At 37.9% G+C, this 18124-nt stretch overlaps 1 protein-coding gene across 2 annotated transcripts; it reads left to right on the top strand.

Annotated features, from left to right (window-relative positions):
* The first annotated feature begins 7693 nt into the window (after nt 1-7693).
* LOC130012157 (methyltransferase-like protein 27) lies at nt 7694-14445 on the top strand. Of its 2 annotated transcripts, none has more exons than XM_056099484.1 (6): nt 7694-7908; nt 9779-9938; nt 10771-10902; nt 12057-12192; nt 13358-13450; nt 14255-14445. In XM_056099484.1, the coding sequence occupies exons 2-6, from the start codon at nt 9780-9782 to the stop codon at nt 14437-14439; spliced, it is 705 nt and encodes a 234-aa protein (XP_055955459.1). In that variant the 5' UTR covers nt 7694-7908; nt 9779; the 3' UTR covers nt 14440-14445. The 2 variants fall into 2 exon arrangements, with proteins under 2 accessions (XP_055955459.1, XP_055955460.1); XM_056099485.1 differs by lacking the exon at nt 7694-7908 and adding an exon at nt 7979-8032.
* Nucleotides 14446-18124: the final 3679 nt, after the last annotated feature.

Below are 18124 nucleotides of genomic sequence, written 5' to 3' on the forward strand. Positions count from 1 at the left end.
AATTTACAATTAGGGACATGTACTCCTAGTATACTGTTATTCATCTTCATATCAAGTCAAATTAAATTTATTAAACTTGTCAGATAAAGATGAATGTTTTCACATATAATATAGAATTTAGTATAATATCACCATTTTGCATCATCTGTGTCTAATACAGTATTGAATAAAATATGAAAGTTTCTAACCACGATTAATTTAAGCGCTATATAGGAATACCTACAAAGTGAAAACTACAATACTTTAAAGATTATCAGTGAAACAATTGTTCAATACATTTAAAGAATGGAATAACCTCGATATAAATATTAAAAATTCGACCTCTATAAATAAATTTAAAAATAAAATAACTGATAAAGATAAAAAAAATAAAAATATACCACCTTATTTGAACTTTGGCAAACGTAAAAATCAAATATTACATAGTCGTCTTCGTCTCAGTTGCAGGGAAATAAATGGGCATAAATTTTTAATCATATTTCGGACAACCCCGCGCGCGATTGCGGTCATTCCTTCGAAGATACCGATCATTTTCTTTTACATTGCTCCTTACATTCTGATGCACGCAAAATATCTATAAATCTTTTACCACCGTATTTTATCAATACACATAATCTGTTATACGGGGCTAGGTGGTTAAGACGCTGGCTCGCTAGCCTGGAGGTTGGGTGTTCGATCCCTGCATTGGCCGAAAAAGTTCATCTGGATTTTCCGACGTGGTTTCCCCTTGTCAGTGGTGCAGAACGGAGGGCCTGACAAGGACAGCTGTCTAGTCCTTCGGATGAGACGAAAGACCGGGGTCCTGTGTATACATTGGACTACACGTAAAAGATCCCTTGGCAGTTGGAATTCGATATAAGAGAAGGCGATAGTGCCGCTGCCCGGGCAAAATTTCCCTCATAGCACACTGTATGGCGTATGCCCGTCTTCATTAGCCCAGCATAGGAGCAGAACAGTAGGACGTTAAACCCCATTTCATTTCATTTCTGTTATACGGTGTAAGTAGCAGTCATATTTCGTTAGCCATCTTTGAAAAGGTCCACATGTTTTTAACAGCAGCAGAAGGTTTTAAGATCAGTGTAACATCTATATCAATCAAAATGCGAACATGAACAACTGCGTAGCCAATGTGTAAATATGTATATATAAAATGTTGATGATTAAGTATTCATTTTATTGTTTTGTTGTTTACTCACTTATTTCTTTTACATATCCTTATTAATTCTTGTATTTAGGAGAGAGGTCATATAGGCTATGCCTGTTCCGCAATCCCTTTTAATTTCTGAATAAAATAATGTTTTTGTTTTTTTAAAAAAAAAAAAAAACATTTAAAAAGATATGATGAATTTAAATTTCAATGATCTATGCTGCTCCCACCGTCATCTCTAAGAAGGGAGATTATCTAGCGTTGATAATTATTGTTTTCTTACATATTAGGATTACGCCGTGAGAAATTTGACATTTTCCGCAAAATGTCAGTCACGCAATCACTACACAATTTGGCAAATTTTAGACAAAGATTCATTCGGTCTAAAAAAATATTTATATTCAGTAATAAATTTTTCAAGTTTCGTCAAAAACAGCTGTCCATGTCAGGCCCTCCGTCCTGCATCACTGACACGGGGGGGCCACGCCGGAAAATCCGGATGAACTTTCTCGCCCAATGCAGGGATCGAACACCCAACATTTACCACGACTCCGCCACTGCTATTATATAATCTTCAAAAAAAGTAGGGGATATTGAAATGCAAATGCCTATGCAGGTTGTGATATGATGAATAGTCATGACCACTTGACATGCTTTGAGAGTATGTTCACAGATGAAGAACTTATCGCCCCAGCAGAACAACTGAGCTGCAGATGCGACACGCACTTGCGCAATACACGTGGGAGGGGTTCATTGTCAAATTTGGCACTTCAAGGAAGGGTTGATGAAAACTGCCGCGTGCTGGTTTATCCTATCCATGTTCGCTTTCCTATCGGTTCTTGTATAAGATTTACTGTTTAGCGAATCTTTGCTTTAGTGTTTTATGTTTAATTTGATCGGGAGACGTGTTCGTCGACGTCAACATCAACCGACAACACTGCAAGAATCGGCCGTGGCACTGCAAGAGGGGTGGGTCATATTGCCCCAAATCCTGATATTGCCCCAATATCCCCTACTTTTTTTGAAGAGTATTCCAACAAGAGTTTTATAACCGCATATATGAACTCGTACTATTATGTTGGTTTATAAACGAGAGTTTTATCCCCGCATATATGAACTCATACTATTATATTGGTTTATAAACGAGAGTTTTATCGCCGTATATATAAACTCATTTATTAGTTTATAACCAAGAGTATTATCGCCGTATATATGAACTCATTTATTAGTTTATAAGCAAGAGTTTCATCCCCGTATATCTAAACTCTACTATCATATTAGTTTATAAACGAGAGTTTTATACTCGTAGATACTATATATTATATTAATTTTTAACCATTCTACTCCTCGTGGGCGTTTTTATGCAATAAATTTACTTACTTACTTGCTTACTTACTACATTCGTCGCCACGTGAATTACAAGTAACGATTCTGCTTGTGCTTTAAAGGAACAATTTTGTCGAACTTTATTTTTCAAATACAGCATTCACTCCCATTTCGCATCCGACATATTCAAATTTCTTGCAAGCCATGTAAAGTATTCATAAAACTTAATCTATTGTTATATTTATGTACTTCTGGTCAGATTTGAACGAAATTGGAAATTTCGCTTGCGTTCGAAAAATGAAAAAAAGACAATTTGTTTTTATATACAAAAGTTTATTAGGTATATGAACACTTGGAAATGATAAGTGTTATGAGATGTTTTAAATTAGTAAATCGATACGTAGATCTTATAAATTAGGTATATGATCTCGTAGAAATGATAGGTGGTATGAGGTGTTTTAAATCAGTAAATCGATACCTAGATCTTGTTAATATTATTGATCACGGTGCATATTTGTATATCTGCCAGCTTCAATAAGAACCGAATGCTTTAACACAGGTACATGGGGACAGGTACGCCCTTATATGGTGCACCTATGTGATTTTTTCAAAATATTTTCTGGGGTTTTTTTTAAATATTTTTCAAATTTTTTAATCTTCTTTATTTTTCTTCCTATTTGGTGCTAAATCATATAATATTTACTATCAAACATATTCGTATCAAATATACCTTCTGATTTATCTAATAAAGAAATACATCAGAAGGTATTTTTTTTTTTTTTTATTGATACGAATATGTTTGATAGTAAATATTATATGATTTAGCACCAAATGGGAAGAAAAATAAAGAAGATTAAAAAATTTGAAAAATATTGAGAAAAAAACCCCAGAAAATATTTTGAAAATATCACATGTGACATATAGTATAGGTGCACCATATAAGGGCGTGCCTCTCCCCATGTACCTGTGTGCTTTAACGGTTAATGTCTGTCATTGAGTCAAGTGGTGTGGGTTCGATTCCCCGCTTATACGATTTCCTCTCACTGCTAAAGACCCCTACGAATAATTGAAAAAAAATTGACCATATGCTAGTCCCGAAATCACCTAGTTTATTAATAAATTCCAGAAAACATGCACAGTAAATACTTCGCCATTCAGAGTTATTAGCTATAGATAGTATCAAGGGAGACAAATCCATTTATTGACAACTATGATCAGGCTTCAGACAACAGTCGTCTGTTCACATTGATGTTTGGTTTGAAAATAAAAAGTGACGCAAAAACATGCAAACTCCATAGAAGATAAGTGGCATTCTAGAAAGAATACGAATATCATGCATCGTCCACAATATCCACTATCTTTACAGCTAACTGGATAAATATCCGATCCATTTAAGAATGTATTATTCAAGAGCTAAATCTGCCTAATATAGCAGATCTTTCTTTAGGCCTTAAATGTTATATAAGTTATTATTTAGACATTTAGTTATTAATATGGCAAGACCATACGTAGATTAGAGTGGTTGGGCCATTAAATAATTGACTTTAAAACTGAATAATCAATGAAAGCACACATCTTGTCAAAACTACAAACACTGATAACGTCACTCAGAATAAAGTAATTTGAATGAAATTTTCAATATACTCATTTTGCATTATCTATTTTTAAAATATATTAGCAAAAAGGGTCAGTTCTCTATCAATATCTTACATAATGTATCTTTAATAAAGTCAATCCAGATTACTCCTATTTCAAATAAATGGGGCTTAACGTCCACTCGACACAAACTAGGTCATTTCGGGACTAACACATGGTTCAATTTTATTTCAATAATTCGCTTGCCCGTAGGGGTCTTTAGCAGTGGGAGGAAATCGGAGGACCCGGAGAAAACCCACGAGGTTTGACATGCGACCCTACTCCGTGTCACTTACAACCGGGGAATCGAAACCCCGCCAGTTGACTCAATGACAAACCTTATGATACAGCGCCCACCTGCTAATCATACGGCCATCCACCCCCTCCCTGAGGTTCCTTCTAATAAACGAGTAAGTCTTGGTGGAATTGTAATCTTTTATCAAAACATAGGCTAATATGGCCGACACCATGGGTGTAATTTAATACGTGAATGTAAGATAAATGTACCAGATGTAGCTGACTTTTAGTAAATGGTTTATACTGAATAATAGACGGTGTAGTATACGCTTCTTGATTGAAAACATAACTAGTAAATTGAAATTCGTAGTATTCAAGTAAAAGAAAAAGAAAATTAGTGCTTTATTAGATTTCGGGTACTTTATGTTGTCAACTAATAATTTTTGTTTTCAGTTTACCCGTCTGTCTGGACGTTAAACCCCATTTTTGAGCCATGTTATAACTGTTTGAAGAATAGCGTAGTCTTGATTGTCATTCCTACCGTTGTTACGATAATAAACATAGTCTTGATTATCCAGTTTTTAATTTAATTATTGATTGGCGATTGTGTTTAAATCCGTTGAAAAACATAACCAGAGAGAGTTGTTTATATGGGAGAGAGAGAGAGAGAGAGAGAGAATTGTTTATATATGGACTTGGCAAGTGAATAAATGTCTAATTAATGATTTATATAACATTTGAAATTTGAAGCCAAACGAAAAATCCGCAAAAGACAGATTTAACAGGAAACCGCGGTGGCTAAGTGGGTAAGACGCTGGCTTGCTAGCCTGGGGATCGCGGGTTCGCTTCCGTTGTTGGCGTGCACGCAAGAGATCCCCTGGCAATTGAAATTCGATATAAGCGTGGGCGTTAGTGCCGCTCTTATGAAAAAGTCCTATAGAAAAAGTACAGGTTTCTATAGAAGTCTGTGGGATTCTATAGAATGCTATAGAATGCTGCAGGAAAACAAATTCATTCTGTAGTTTTTTTCACATGACTATAGATTCAAAAACATGTACTATAGTTTTGTGTAGGATTGATAGATGAATATTTTCCAAGTGTAATTTTCTACAGAATTCTATAGAATACTGTAAGAAACTATTGGAAAAAAAAATAAACCTACAGATTCATTGGTGCTGCTATAGTTTTCTATAGAACTAACCTGTATCCTCGAGTCATTTGAGGAATCAATCAGTTTTCTACAGCGTTTGTGGTAAAAACTATAGTTTGCTATAAAACTAACATGTATTCTCATGTCAGCTGGCGTTCTTATAGATTTGGTGGTAAAAACTATAGTTTTCTATAGAACTAACTTATTGTCTCAAGTCAGTTGTGTGATCCTATAGTTTTCTATGACATTCTGACATTTTTTTCTATAGATTTTGCGGAGAAAAATATAATGCATGAGCCTTCTATAGTTTTCTGTAGAATTTATATGTATACTGTATTTAAACCATTTTAACAAATAGCCTACTATAGTTTTCTACATAATAATGTAGAAACAATGTTCTATACTACAGATTTCATAAATTGGTGATGTCTTTTATTCATACTATAGTTTACAACAGAATTTAGTGAGGCACTTGTGTGAATTATGTAAACTTTTCCAACATAATTTTCCTGGATACGGTTTTCCTTAATTTATTGTGATACCAAATGACAAACTAAAATAAGCTTACCACGAAAAATAAAATATTAAGTATAAAATAGTGTATATAATATGAATGAAATACATGTTGACACTCAAAGGAATTCCCCACCCACCCTCCAAAAAAATGCCAGTAAATGTAGATCTTCACAACAAAAATATCAGATAATAAATTATTCTTCAGATAAGTCAATGAAATAAAGACAAAGTTTATTTAGAACACAGAAGTCTGACTGTTATTTGATCCTGCTAGTTAGATCTTAATGACTATAGCAGATTCTGTACTCAAATTATATAATTTGTTCAAGTCACCAGGTCAGCCGTTTATACCTGTCAACAAATTATAATTAACAGCCAATGTACTCTCTTGAAATCTGTTTGGCCATTGGCTGAATTTTAAATTCAAAAATTCAGTGTATAACAACTTAATATGTTAGTATTAACAAGAAACTGAAGAGAATGGTGCTATTTTTTCACAGATTCGATTAAAGATAGAAAGATAAGTATACTTTATTACTTTCTTAACAATAATATTAAATTACTTTAATTAGATAAGATTTATGTGATTTTGTTATTTATTTAACTTTATTACCTATTCTTTTCCTTATATTTCAGTTATACCAAGAAAAAAAACTTTTCATGGTTCTGGCTGGTGAATCATCAACAGAATTCAGATTTATCCATGAGAGAAAAAATAAGCTTATCAATTTAGAAGAATCCATGAGAGAAAAATAAGCTTATCAATTTAGAAGAAATCATGGGCCAACTATAGTTTTATTCCCAAAATAAGATTTAATAAAAAAAAGTCTATAGAATTCTATAGTACCCATTCCTACAGAAAACTATAGTGGCCCAATTTTCAAACTACAGACTACTACAGTATTCATTCCTATACATAACTGTAGAATTTCCTACAGAAAGTGCAATAAAAAAAACCCTATAGAATACTATAATATTTTTCTATAGAAATGTTTGCCATAAATCTGTAGGAAAAACTATAGGATGTGCGCTACAGAAATTATAGAATATTTAGGGCCGTTATTTCCTACAGGCCCCAAAATTATGTAGAATACTACAGAATTTTATCCTATACAAAATGGGACACGCCCCCCCCCCCCCCAAAAAAAAACTCTATAGTTTTTCTATAGAATTATATACAATACTACACTGGTATTCTGTAGGACTTTTTGCTAAGGGCTGTCCGGCAAAATATCCCTAATCGCAAACTGTATGGTGTATGCCCGTCTCCAGTAGGCAAGTTGGAGGAGGGGCCTGTTTCACGAAATTTTAACTAAGATAAAATCAAATTTTAGTAATTTGATTGGATAATATTAGATTGATTTTAGTGCTTAGCTAATCAAAATTGAAGTATCTATTAAAATTGGATTTTATCTTTAGTTAAAATTTCGAGAAACAGGGCCCTGAACAATAGAACGTTAAAACCTATTTCACTTAATTTCATTGCAGATTTAACGCTTGCATAATGTATCTTTAACTTCTCTTTACGTCTTAAATCGTCGATTTATTTAAAGGTTTGTGTTAGCCTCGGTTTACAGTTTCTCGGTGCCATTATATTGAAGCAGGCTGTGTTTTACTCTTGGAGTACATGTAAACACAGTCTACGAAGTTGGCATTCTATAATGGAACTCACTGCGTGGCGCGTGCAGTAAAACTGACCGTTCACGCTTTACTATAATACACACTTGTAGAACAGTCTGTGAGAGACGTCTGCTCATTCTCAAAGCATTCCACATTATTCAAAATGGCTGCGCCCATGTTAAGAAGATGTTGAAGAAATGAAGTAAACACAAATGTAACCAGTCGTGAAGAAAGACGATAGTTGTGGACCAGGAAGGTCACGTGTTGACTGTGATATGTATGTATACTTGTATATACTATATAGACACATGCTGTTTTTATACTTATATTTCTAACTGTGATATGTATGTATATACTTGTATATACTTATATTTCTAGCATCACGTGATTATGTAATCCAGGTAAACGTGTAGTATTTTGTTCTACCTGTATGTAATCAAGGTAAACGTGTAGTATTTTGTTCTACCTGTAAACACGGAATAGGTATATAGTAAAGATAAAAACTGTTACAGTGGACGCTTACGTCTGACCTCCAGACCCATTCCCGTAATTTGATATGTGTTGTTTATTGCTTACAATGTTTGTGTAGTTGGTGTCCTGTCCGCATGTTTGTCTTATAGGTATTATTTGTGTGTAGTGCTGTCCTCCTGGTTTACTGTGTCGACAGTAGAATACAATATTAGTTTTATCTATATGGAATTAAAGCTTTCAACCAAGACAGATCAAATGTATGAACGTAAAGTTTTCAACGAAGTCAGATCAAATTAAATGAACAAATTAAACCTAATGTTGCTATTCCACAATTTGTTTTTACCCAAATCGAAGAAATCTACTTAAAGTAACTAAGTCTCCAACTCAAAATCATCCAAATCCTTCGACATTGATCTTACCGGGAAAAGGTAGGCCTCTAATATCCAATATTTAAAACAAAATAAACATTTTACCATTGGTACACGAATCGTGTACCATAATGCGTTTCAGTGCCATCTGTAACTTAAGGGACTTGAAGAATGGAGCTAGACATATTCTACAAGTCATGTCAAACGGTGACGCCATATTCTTATCTAGAGAGCATGCACAATAAATACTTTGGTTGTAGACTGGAATGACTAGATGCTAGAGATTGCCATTCGGTTGAGATTTCTGACGTATTTCGTTGAACATGACTGATTTGAAATTAGAGTAAAAACGGAAAGATTGAATGTAAATCGGTTTAGACACATGCATATTACATTATTATATGCGTTGCGACCCATTTGTGCCAATTTCTAAGTCCCAAATATTAGCGATTCAGCTCTTTTAACTGGCGCATGTGTGTATAAAATACGGGGTTGGTGTCATACTGTTTTGTCACTTTTAGGCAGGAGACGGTTTCTTGAAAATTAGAAATTGTTTGTGTTGCAGCTCTACATTGCTATATGTATTGACGGGGAATCGGCATTGACCTTTTTAATACACCATAAACGGTCTAAGACATATGTCTATGCCATACAATAATTAATAGCTGTCAGTCACAGTATTCTATGTGGAATTGAAATAGTGATGTATATTTATCAACACTAGGTTAGCTTACTGAAGGTAATATTAAAGATGTACGTATTACAGTGTAAGCATGCTATCTAGATTAACTTACTGATAGCCCAGCATTCTGAGAAAATATTCTCTTTTTTATCTAATATTAACACTACCCACGACATTTCAAGAGATATCAACATGTCAGTATTAACTGCTATCATAAGGTCTGCCATTGAGTCAACTGGCGTGGTTTCGATTCCTCGGTTGTACGTGACAAGGAGTAGGGTCGCCTGTCCAACCTCGTGGGATTTCTGCGGGTCCTCCGGTTTCCTCTCACTGCTCAAGACCCCTACGCGCACGCTAATTATTGAAATAAAATTGAACTATATGTTAGTCCTAGTTTGTGTCGAGTGGACGTTAAACCCCATCTCTCTCTCTCTCTAGACGATGGGATGGTGGACTATTTGGCTTAGATTTGAACACCCCAGATGTTTTGTCAAACGGCGTCACATTAAAAATAATTAGTTTATCGACGGATTAAGACACAAAAAGCAGTAATAATGCTTCTTTGATTATGTCTAATGGTTTCATTTGAACAATCAGAAATGTCTTTTTATCTCTATATATTACAGAATGGCCGAAGATAAACTGAAGGATTTTGTCACGGCAGTGGATGATGAAGTAGCGAAACAATCGTATAATATAAATTATGGGGCCCATAAAGTGGGGATCACGGGACAAGAGTCGGCCGATTATTACACAAATTGGGCGAGAACAGGCAAATACGATCAGGTGAGACGAAATTTAAATTTAAAAGAACAAGAAATCTCTAGCAGATTTCATCTTCTGTCGTGCATGGTATCTCATGTACCGAAATAAGACAGAAAAATTTGATGGAATGACATAACAATGATGTCTATAAAAAGTGAGAAATTGTCCAGGCACTGGTTGAGTTGTCTATAAGAGGTAGAAGCTGCCCATGTAAACGACTGGGACAAGAGAAATCTTCGGAATTATTCAGTCCTGTTTCAAATTGTCAGCAGTCACGTGCAAACAACGAGAAAAAGAAAAGTTATGATTGTCTTGATGTAAATTCACATGGGTATCAGGCATTTGATAGTTTTGTATCTGTTTAAATTAAACAGAACAAGATATCTCTTTCACTCTGAGCTTCTGAAATCAAGGTCCAAAGCTAGTGCTGTACACGAGGCAGTGTATGACTGCTCAGCCTAATCCAAAACGGTGAAAACATGGAAAGTCTTCTCCCTCTTAAAGCTGCATTATTTAAATAATTACTCACGTGACAAGCTCATAAAGAGACTCTCTAGAGCATCCAATGGCTGATAAGCGGATTAGAAAATGTTTACCATGTCTTCGTTAAACGTTAAATTGGAAAATCGGGACTACGTATATCATCACTGCAATGATATTTGACAATCGAAACAATTTACCGTATTTCTTGTCAAAACTTCAAATATTAATAACTTCGCAAGGATTTAGTAATTTGACAGAATTTTTCAACATATTCATTTTGCATTATCTATGTTTTTAAAACAATTATAGCAATAACGACCAGCTCTCTATCTAAGTTTGAGAATCACATGAAACTTTTATACTGTTCCAGGATTTATCAAAAGGTAAAATCTACAATGGACCTATAGTTGCTGGTGCTGTCTTGGCGAAACACTACCCAACTAACAGAGATAGTATAAGTATATTAGATATAGCTGCTGGAACAGGATATGTGGCGGAAGAGGTGGGTATTATAAAATACTGATTTGAAAGATGACACACTGATCAGCAGTGAATAATCGCTAGGCTGCTACAATCACTGATAAGGATGACATAGGTGCGGCTTAATGAGCCCCCAATATTAACCTGTGTCCTTCTGCAAATTAAATTCTTAAACAATTGTTTTTAAACATTAGAAAAATAAATAAAGTTGTTTGAAGTACATGTAGCTTAAAAAAATATGTCCTATTTAGTGTAAATGGGTGTGTAGAATGAGTACAAGACACCATTCTGCTGGGACCAGTAACGTCTTATGTAAACAGTGCACGGGCTTTTGAGCCAATGATTGAAGCCGCGTGATGTGACGTCACGTGTTGACAGCAGTATCTTTTACAGAGTTATTAGAAGACTTTCGTAATCCTGTGTGAAGCAGATTGGAAAGATGAATGAATCTTCCGACGTCAGGATACAATGGATTATTTGAGGCGTACGTAACTTGAGGGGTGGGGTGGAGGAGGATAAAATGGGCTGTAACGTGTTGACGGCATTTCCCCATGGCGTATTTATGTCTTCATTATCCCAATTAGAGTAGAAAAGTAGGACTTCAAACCCCATCTCATTCACTCGTTCAGTTTTCCAGTGTGGATTTCCTTTGTCAGTGGTGCAAGACCGGGGCCTGGCAAAGAGCAGAGCCTAGATGTTTGTATGGGGTGAAGAAAGGGAGATCCCATGTACTTCTTGGTGTGCCCTTAAGTTGTAATTAAATTGCAATCCGGGGAAAAGTTTCCATCCAGTTGCTCGAATGAGATGACAAAAGCGAGATCCCACTATACATAACAGTGGGACGTTGCTAGCCGGATGTGGACAGTGTGGTTGACAAAGCGTGAACTGGATGTGGGCGTGGCCTGCCTCTTGTTTTTGTACGCCATACAATCGTCCATGATTGTTCTACAACTTGAAAACAAGTATGGCGATTATTTAGGGTGTTAATTTTTTTTTATTTGATTATTTCTGTAGTTTTGTAATCGGAGTTCAGCTTTAAATAAAACTCCATTTCATTCAATCATTCATTCTTTAACTTTCAGTTATTAACATAACAGATATTAAACTCAATTCCTTTCAATCATTCATTCATCCATCCTCCCATCTATTCATTCATTCTTATTCTTTAACTTTCAGTTATTAAAATATGGATTTAAGATTATAGATGCGCTGGATCCATCAGAAGGGATGCTGGAAATCGCTAAAACTAAAGACTTGTACAGAAAATATATCTGTGATTTTCTAAATGGTGGAAATGTATCGATTCCTGAAGGTACAATTATAATATTTTACTTACATAGATGTACCTCTAGTTTATATACGACTAGGAACGTTGTCCGAAAGGATAGCGCCTGGTTTGAAAATATTCCCCCTTACAAAAACTTAAAGGGACCATCCAGAAATAAAAATCTGTGTACGTATGAAATATAAGCGTCAAAATATAGAGGAATGATGTCTCAAAATTTCAGCGCAAAATATTTAGTCGTTTGGACATGAACGTCAAAACTGCTTATCCGGATACGTAACCCTTTTAAGATTTCGGCTCAAAGTTTTAGTTAGGTGACCTGATAATCGTTCTTTTAGAGGTCTATACAGTGAATGATCCACGTGATGTACTTGATACTGAAAGGTAAATTTCACCTACACATTATTTTTATAAATAAAAGTCTGGTTTTATCTAGACACCGTATAATACAGCTTGTGACAGATGAAAACTGACGGGTTTTAAGTTGTTTGAAAACTTATCACGTATATTGAGTTAGTTGCCCGGCCCTATAGGTAGAGAATTTTAGGGGCTTTTAACAAAAAATTAAGCAGTGTTATTCTCAAAAATATAATCGAGATTGGCCCGTGTAAACAATCAATGAATTCAACATGGCGCAGTAAATAAGGCGCAAAAACCGAGGTATCTGTAAACGTCTGATCAAGTTCAAATTCTCATTATCAGGTTTAACAGTCAGAATCAGCATATAAACCAATTATCGGCGAAATCGAAGGGGGGACGGTTGGACTCATGTGGTGACTTGACCCGGAATGATTGAACATGACTGTTAAACGCACCGAACGACTGTTGTGTATTTTAGATGAATATGACTGTTGTATAATATTTAGTTATGATGTATTTTAGATGAATATGACTGCTGTGTTGTATCTGGTGGAATGGGTGAAGGTCATATACCATGTTGTGTAATATCTAATTATGATGTATTTTTAGATGAATATGACTGTTGTATAATATTTAGTTATGATGTATTTTTAGATGACTATGACTGTTGTGTTGTATCTGGTGGAATGGGTGAAGGTCATATACCATGTTGTGTAATATCTAATTATGATGTATTTTTAGATGAATATGACTGTTGTATAATATCTAGTTATATGATGTATTTTTAGATGACTATGACTGTTGTATAATATCTAGTTATGATGTTTTTTAGATGACTATGACTGTTGTGTTGTATCTGGTGGAATGGGTGAAGGTCATATACCATGTTCAGGTCTCCATGAAATGATCCGTGTAGTTAAACCAGGTAATTCACATCGTTAGCCCATGCGCATTGTATCACAAAGTCTGTGTTGTTTCCTCTATACGGTGGCGGATTTGGATGGCCGAATGGTTAGCCCATGCGCATTGTATCGCAAGGTCTGTGGTGTTTCCTCTATACGATGTCTAATCACCACTCGTGCTCCACTTGTAGGCAACCTGTTTGTCACCGGAATGAGCCGTTCTTGACCGAAATATCAGCTGTTAATGAGCCAAATCATACACTCAAATCAGCCGCTCTTGACCGAAATATCAGCCGTTAATGACAGCAATGCGCCGTTTATGACTTCTAGGAGTGTTACGATCCATCCTCTGCCATGTGATGTGTTCAGATGGCGATTTCTAGACTCCAGGAGGGTACTGGAATCAGCCGAGATTTGCCGAATGTCTTCGTACTTCGTAGTTTTGAGATCTTCTTTCTAAAAGTTACAAGTCTTCATAATAGTAAACCGACAGACGCATCACATGGGTGTAGCTAGATGTAGGATACATGTGTCTGCCGAGGTTTGCCGAAGGATCGCACACACCATTGCATTCAGCGCATGCGTACGGAACTTCCGGAGTAGAGAAGCGGTTCTACCTATCTATAATCGGCCACACCAGGTGTCCAATCTCCTGTTTTTGTCTGATATCATATGGGTCCATGTTTATAGTAAGGTGTTGGGGGGGGGGGGGCAACTCTGGTATGTTCATCTATATTCCAGGTGGGCTAGTTTGTATAGTGATGTGTATATATCTATATTCCAGGTGGGTTAGTTTGTATAGTGATGAGTATATATCTATATTCCAGGTGGGCTAGTTTGTATAGTAATGAGAGAAGAATATTTATCATATGTTGAAGATTATAAAAATAAACTAGAACCGCTGATGGCTAAATTAGAAAAGGAAGGAAAATGGCGGCGATTATCACGTGACGTCATCCCTAACTATTCATTTAATAAAAATGGCGTCGTATTTAAGTACGAAAAGTGCTAAAATAAACATGTTTTGTATTTTTTCTCCAAAAAATGAAACGTGAAATGATGTTTATCAACGCCCATATTTGGAGATATTTTTGACCCTCCCACACTCTGCCTATCGCGCTACAGCGGCTGCTGCGCAGCCTCGTGCCTCCTATGGAAGCCTATTGCGGCCATTTCAGAATCTCGTCTTCTCGCCGCGAGAAGCCGAGGGCGAGAACACGAGAAGACAAGAAGTCGAGAAGTCGAGGGCGAGAACACGAGAAGTCGAGAAGTCGAGGGCGAGGACACGAGAAGACGAGAACACGAGGAAATAAGGGCGAGAATACGAGGATCTCGCCCCGAGAACACGAGATTACTTTCACCTCGACTTCTCGCTCCCTCGTCCCTCGACTTCTCGTCTTCTCGTGTTCTCGCACTCTCGCCCTCGACTTCTCGTCTTCTCGCCCTCGACTTCTCGCCCTCGACTTCTCGTCTTCTCGCCTTTGAAAAACCTCGTGTTCTCGCTCCCTCGCTCCCTAGCCTTTGAGTTAATCTCGTCTTCTCGTGTTCTCGCTCCCTCGCTTCGTCACAATCTCGACTTCTCGTGTTCTCGCCTCGGAAGTGCAGTTTATACGCATGTCCATTGACTACCGTATCGGCATTTATATTTGGACATGAATTGTAATATACGGAAATGTATGAAGGTCTAGAAAATTTAATAGTCCTAAACAATTTTAATCTCGCATAGTCGTTCGAATGGTATTAAAAAAACGAGGTCCCGTGCCTGTAATCAAAATGAAGTTGGTTCTACGGTGGCCCAGTGAGTAGGACGTTTGCTCTCTAACTTCATCAAAGTGCATCGGGATTTTTCTAGAGATGTCCTCCCTGTCAGTTGTGTAGGATGGAGGACGGAGGGCCTGGCAACGGATAACGTGTAGTCGTTCAGATGAGACAAAAACAAAAAGGGGTCCCGTGTACACATTGGCGTCTGTCATTGAGTCAAGTGGCTCGGTTTCGATTCGCCGCTTGAACGTGACAATGATATCGGATCGTCTGTCCAATCGCGTGGGTTTTTTCCGGGTTCTCCGGGTTTCCCCCACTGCTAAAGACCCCTAAACGCAAGCAAATTATTGAAATAAAATTGTTAGTCCCGGAATGACCTGGTTTGTGCCTCTCTTTCTCTCTTTCACACTCATTGGTGTCCACGTACAAGAACCCTTTACCGTTAGAATAAAATAAGAGTAGGCCCTTGCAGCACACTGCATGACGTATATTCGCTTTCATTAGCTCAGTTGGAGAAGAACAGTATGGGTTTTGGTAGCCGAATGGTTAACGCGTTTGCATTTGATCATAAGGACTGTCATTGAATCAACTGGCGGGGTATCGATTCCCCGCTTGAACGTGTCAAGGGATAGGTCGCCTGTCGAACCACGTGTTTTTTTTCCGGGTCCTGAAAGTGTGCAGTCTGGTAGTTGATTCTGTGAAATAAATAACATTTTGCCACCAAGTTGATCAAGGCTCATTTAGGTGGTTTTGATGCAGCCTGAACGTACCCTTTGGTTTATCCCGAATCCGGGTCATGAGAACTTTGCGGTGATATCTGTATCAATAAAATCAAGTTGTGTATGTATGTAGGTAGGTATGGATGTTCGCACATCACGCTTCGTGGCCATGAGAACTTTGCGGTGATATCTATATAAATAAAATCTAAGTGTGTATGGGTGTGTGTATGTATCTTTGTATGTATTTTCGCCCATCACGCTTCGTCGCCGCGCTCTACCACCCACTCATTATTATGTGGTATTAAATTAACCATCATCACAACATGAATGTTTTAGGCCATTAAATTCGGGTCCCAGGCGAATTGCGCTTCGTCGCCGCGCTCCACCCCACATATCTCGTATCAAATTAAAAAGCACGACCACGTGAATGTTTTAGGCCATCAAATCTGGGCTCCAGGCGAATTTGGGACAAGAACGAATTGGGCCTCGGGGGAATTTTGGTTCCGTGCGAATTTGTGCATTGGGCGAATATGGGCCCACTCTACAAATCAAGCAATTAACAGTTTTTTTTAGTGTGGGTGGGGGGTGGAGGACCTGAAGAAAACCCACAAGGTTGGACAGACGACCCTACTCCTTGTCACATATAAGCGGCGGATCGAAACTAGAGTCCCTCCCTCCGCGCCCCACACATCACCACGCCAATGTGTACACGGGACCTCGGTTTTTCATGCCATCCGAACAACATGCTGTCCCTATGCTTCCGTCCTACACCACTGACAAGGGGAACCCTTGCCAGAAAAGTCCCGATTACGCACTGAGCCACAGCAGCCCCTACTTCATTTCAAATTATCCCATCCTTCCTTCACAACTGGGGGGTTGGATGGCCGAATGGTTAGCACGTGCGTGCTGTATCATACGGCTCGTCATTGAGTCAACTGGCGTGGTTTCGAATCCCGGTTGTACGTGACAAGGAGTAGTGTCGCCTGTCCAACCTCGTGTGTTTTCTCCGGGTCCCCCGGTTTCCTCCCACTGCTAAAGACCCCTACGCGCAAGCGAATTAATGAAATAAAATTACCCATGTTAGTCCCGAAATGACCTAGTTTGTGTCGAGTGGACGTTAAACCCCATTTCTCTCTTTCTCTCCTTCACAACTGACATTGGTAAACCCCGTCAGAAAATTGAGATAAACTTTGATGAAATGAAATGAAATAGGGTTTAACGTCCTACTGTTCTGCTCCGACTGGGCTAATGAAGACGGGCATACGCCGTACAGTGTGCTATGAGGGAAATTGTGCCCGGGCAGCGACACCAAGGCCTCGGCTTATATCGAATTCAAACTTCCAATTACGTGCACGCCAATTTATACCCTCGGTGTTTGGACCCATCCGAACAACTTGACAGCTGTCCTTGCTAAGCCCTCCGCCCTGCACCACTGACAAGGGGAAACCATTTCGAAAAATCCTGATGAACTTTCTCGGCCAATGCAGGGATCGAACATGTGACCTCCAGTTTAGTAAGCCAGCGTCTTACCCACTTAGCCACCGTGGCTCCTAACTTTAATGATGTTAGAGAGCAAACGTCCTATTCACTGAGCCACCCTAACTCCCACTTCATTTCGATTCCGGACAAGGGGCCTCGTTTTTTTTATGCCATCCGAACGACTATACGTGGTCCCTTGCCAGGGCTTTCCTCCTACTCCACTGAAGGGAAGTAAGAGTGCAAACGTCCCACTCACTGACCCACCGTAGCTCCTACTTAATTTAGATTCCGGACATGGGAGCTCGGTTATTTTTATTCCATCCGAACGATATGTTGTCTCTTGTCAGATACTTCGTCCTACACCACTGACAAGGGTGGACATAGCCAGAAAAATCACGATGAACTTTGATGAAGTTAGAGAGCAAACGTGCTACTCACTGAGCCACCGTAGCCCTCACTTCATTCGATTTCGGACAAGGAATCTCGTTTTTTATTTATACCATTCGAGCAACTATACAACTGACAAGCCGGAACCACGACCGAAAAATGAGAACTTTGATGAAGTAAGAGAGCAAACGTCCTACTCACTGAGCCATCGTAGCACACACTTCATTTAGATTCCGGACACGGGATCTCGGTTATTTGTATTCCATCCGAACGACTATACGTTGTCCCTTCTCAGGCCCTCCGTCCTAGGGTGGACATCGCCAGAAAAATCACGATGAACTTTGATAAAGT

The sequence above is a fragment of the Patella vulgata genome, chromosome 3, assembly GCF_932274485.2.
Source record: "Patella vulgata chromosome 3, xgPatVulg1.2, whole genome shotgun sequence".
NCBI lineage: Eukaryota > Metazoa > Mollusca > Gastropoda > Patellidae > Patella > Patella vulgata.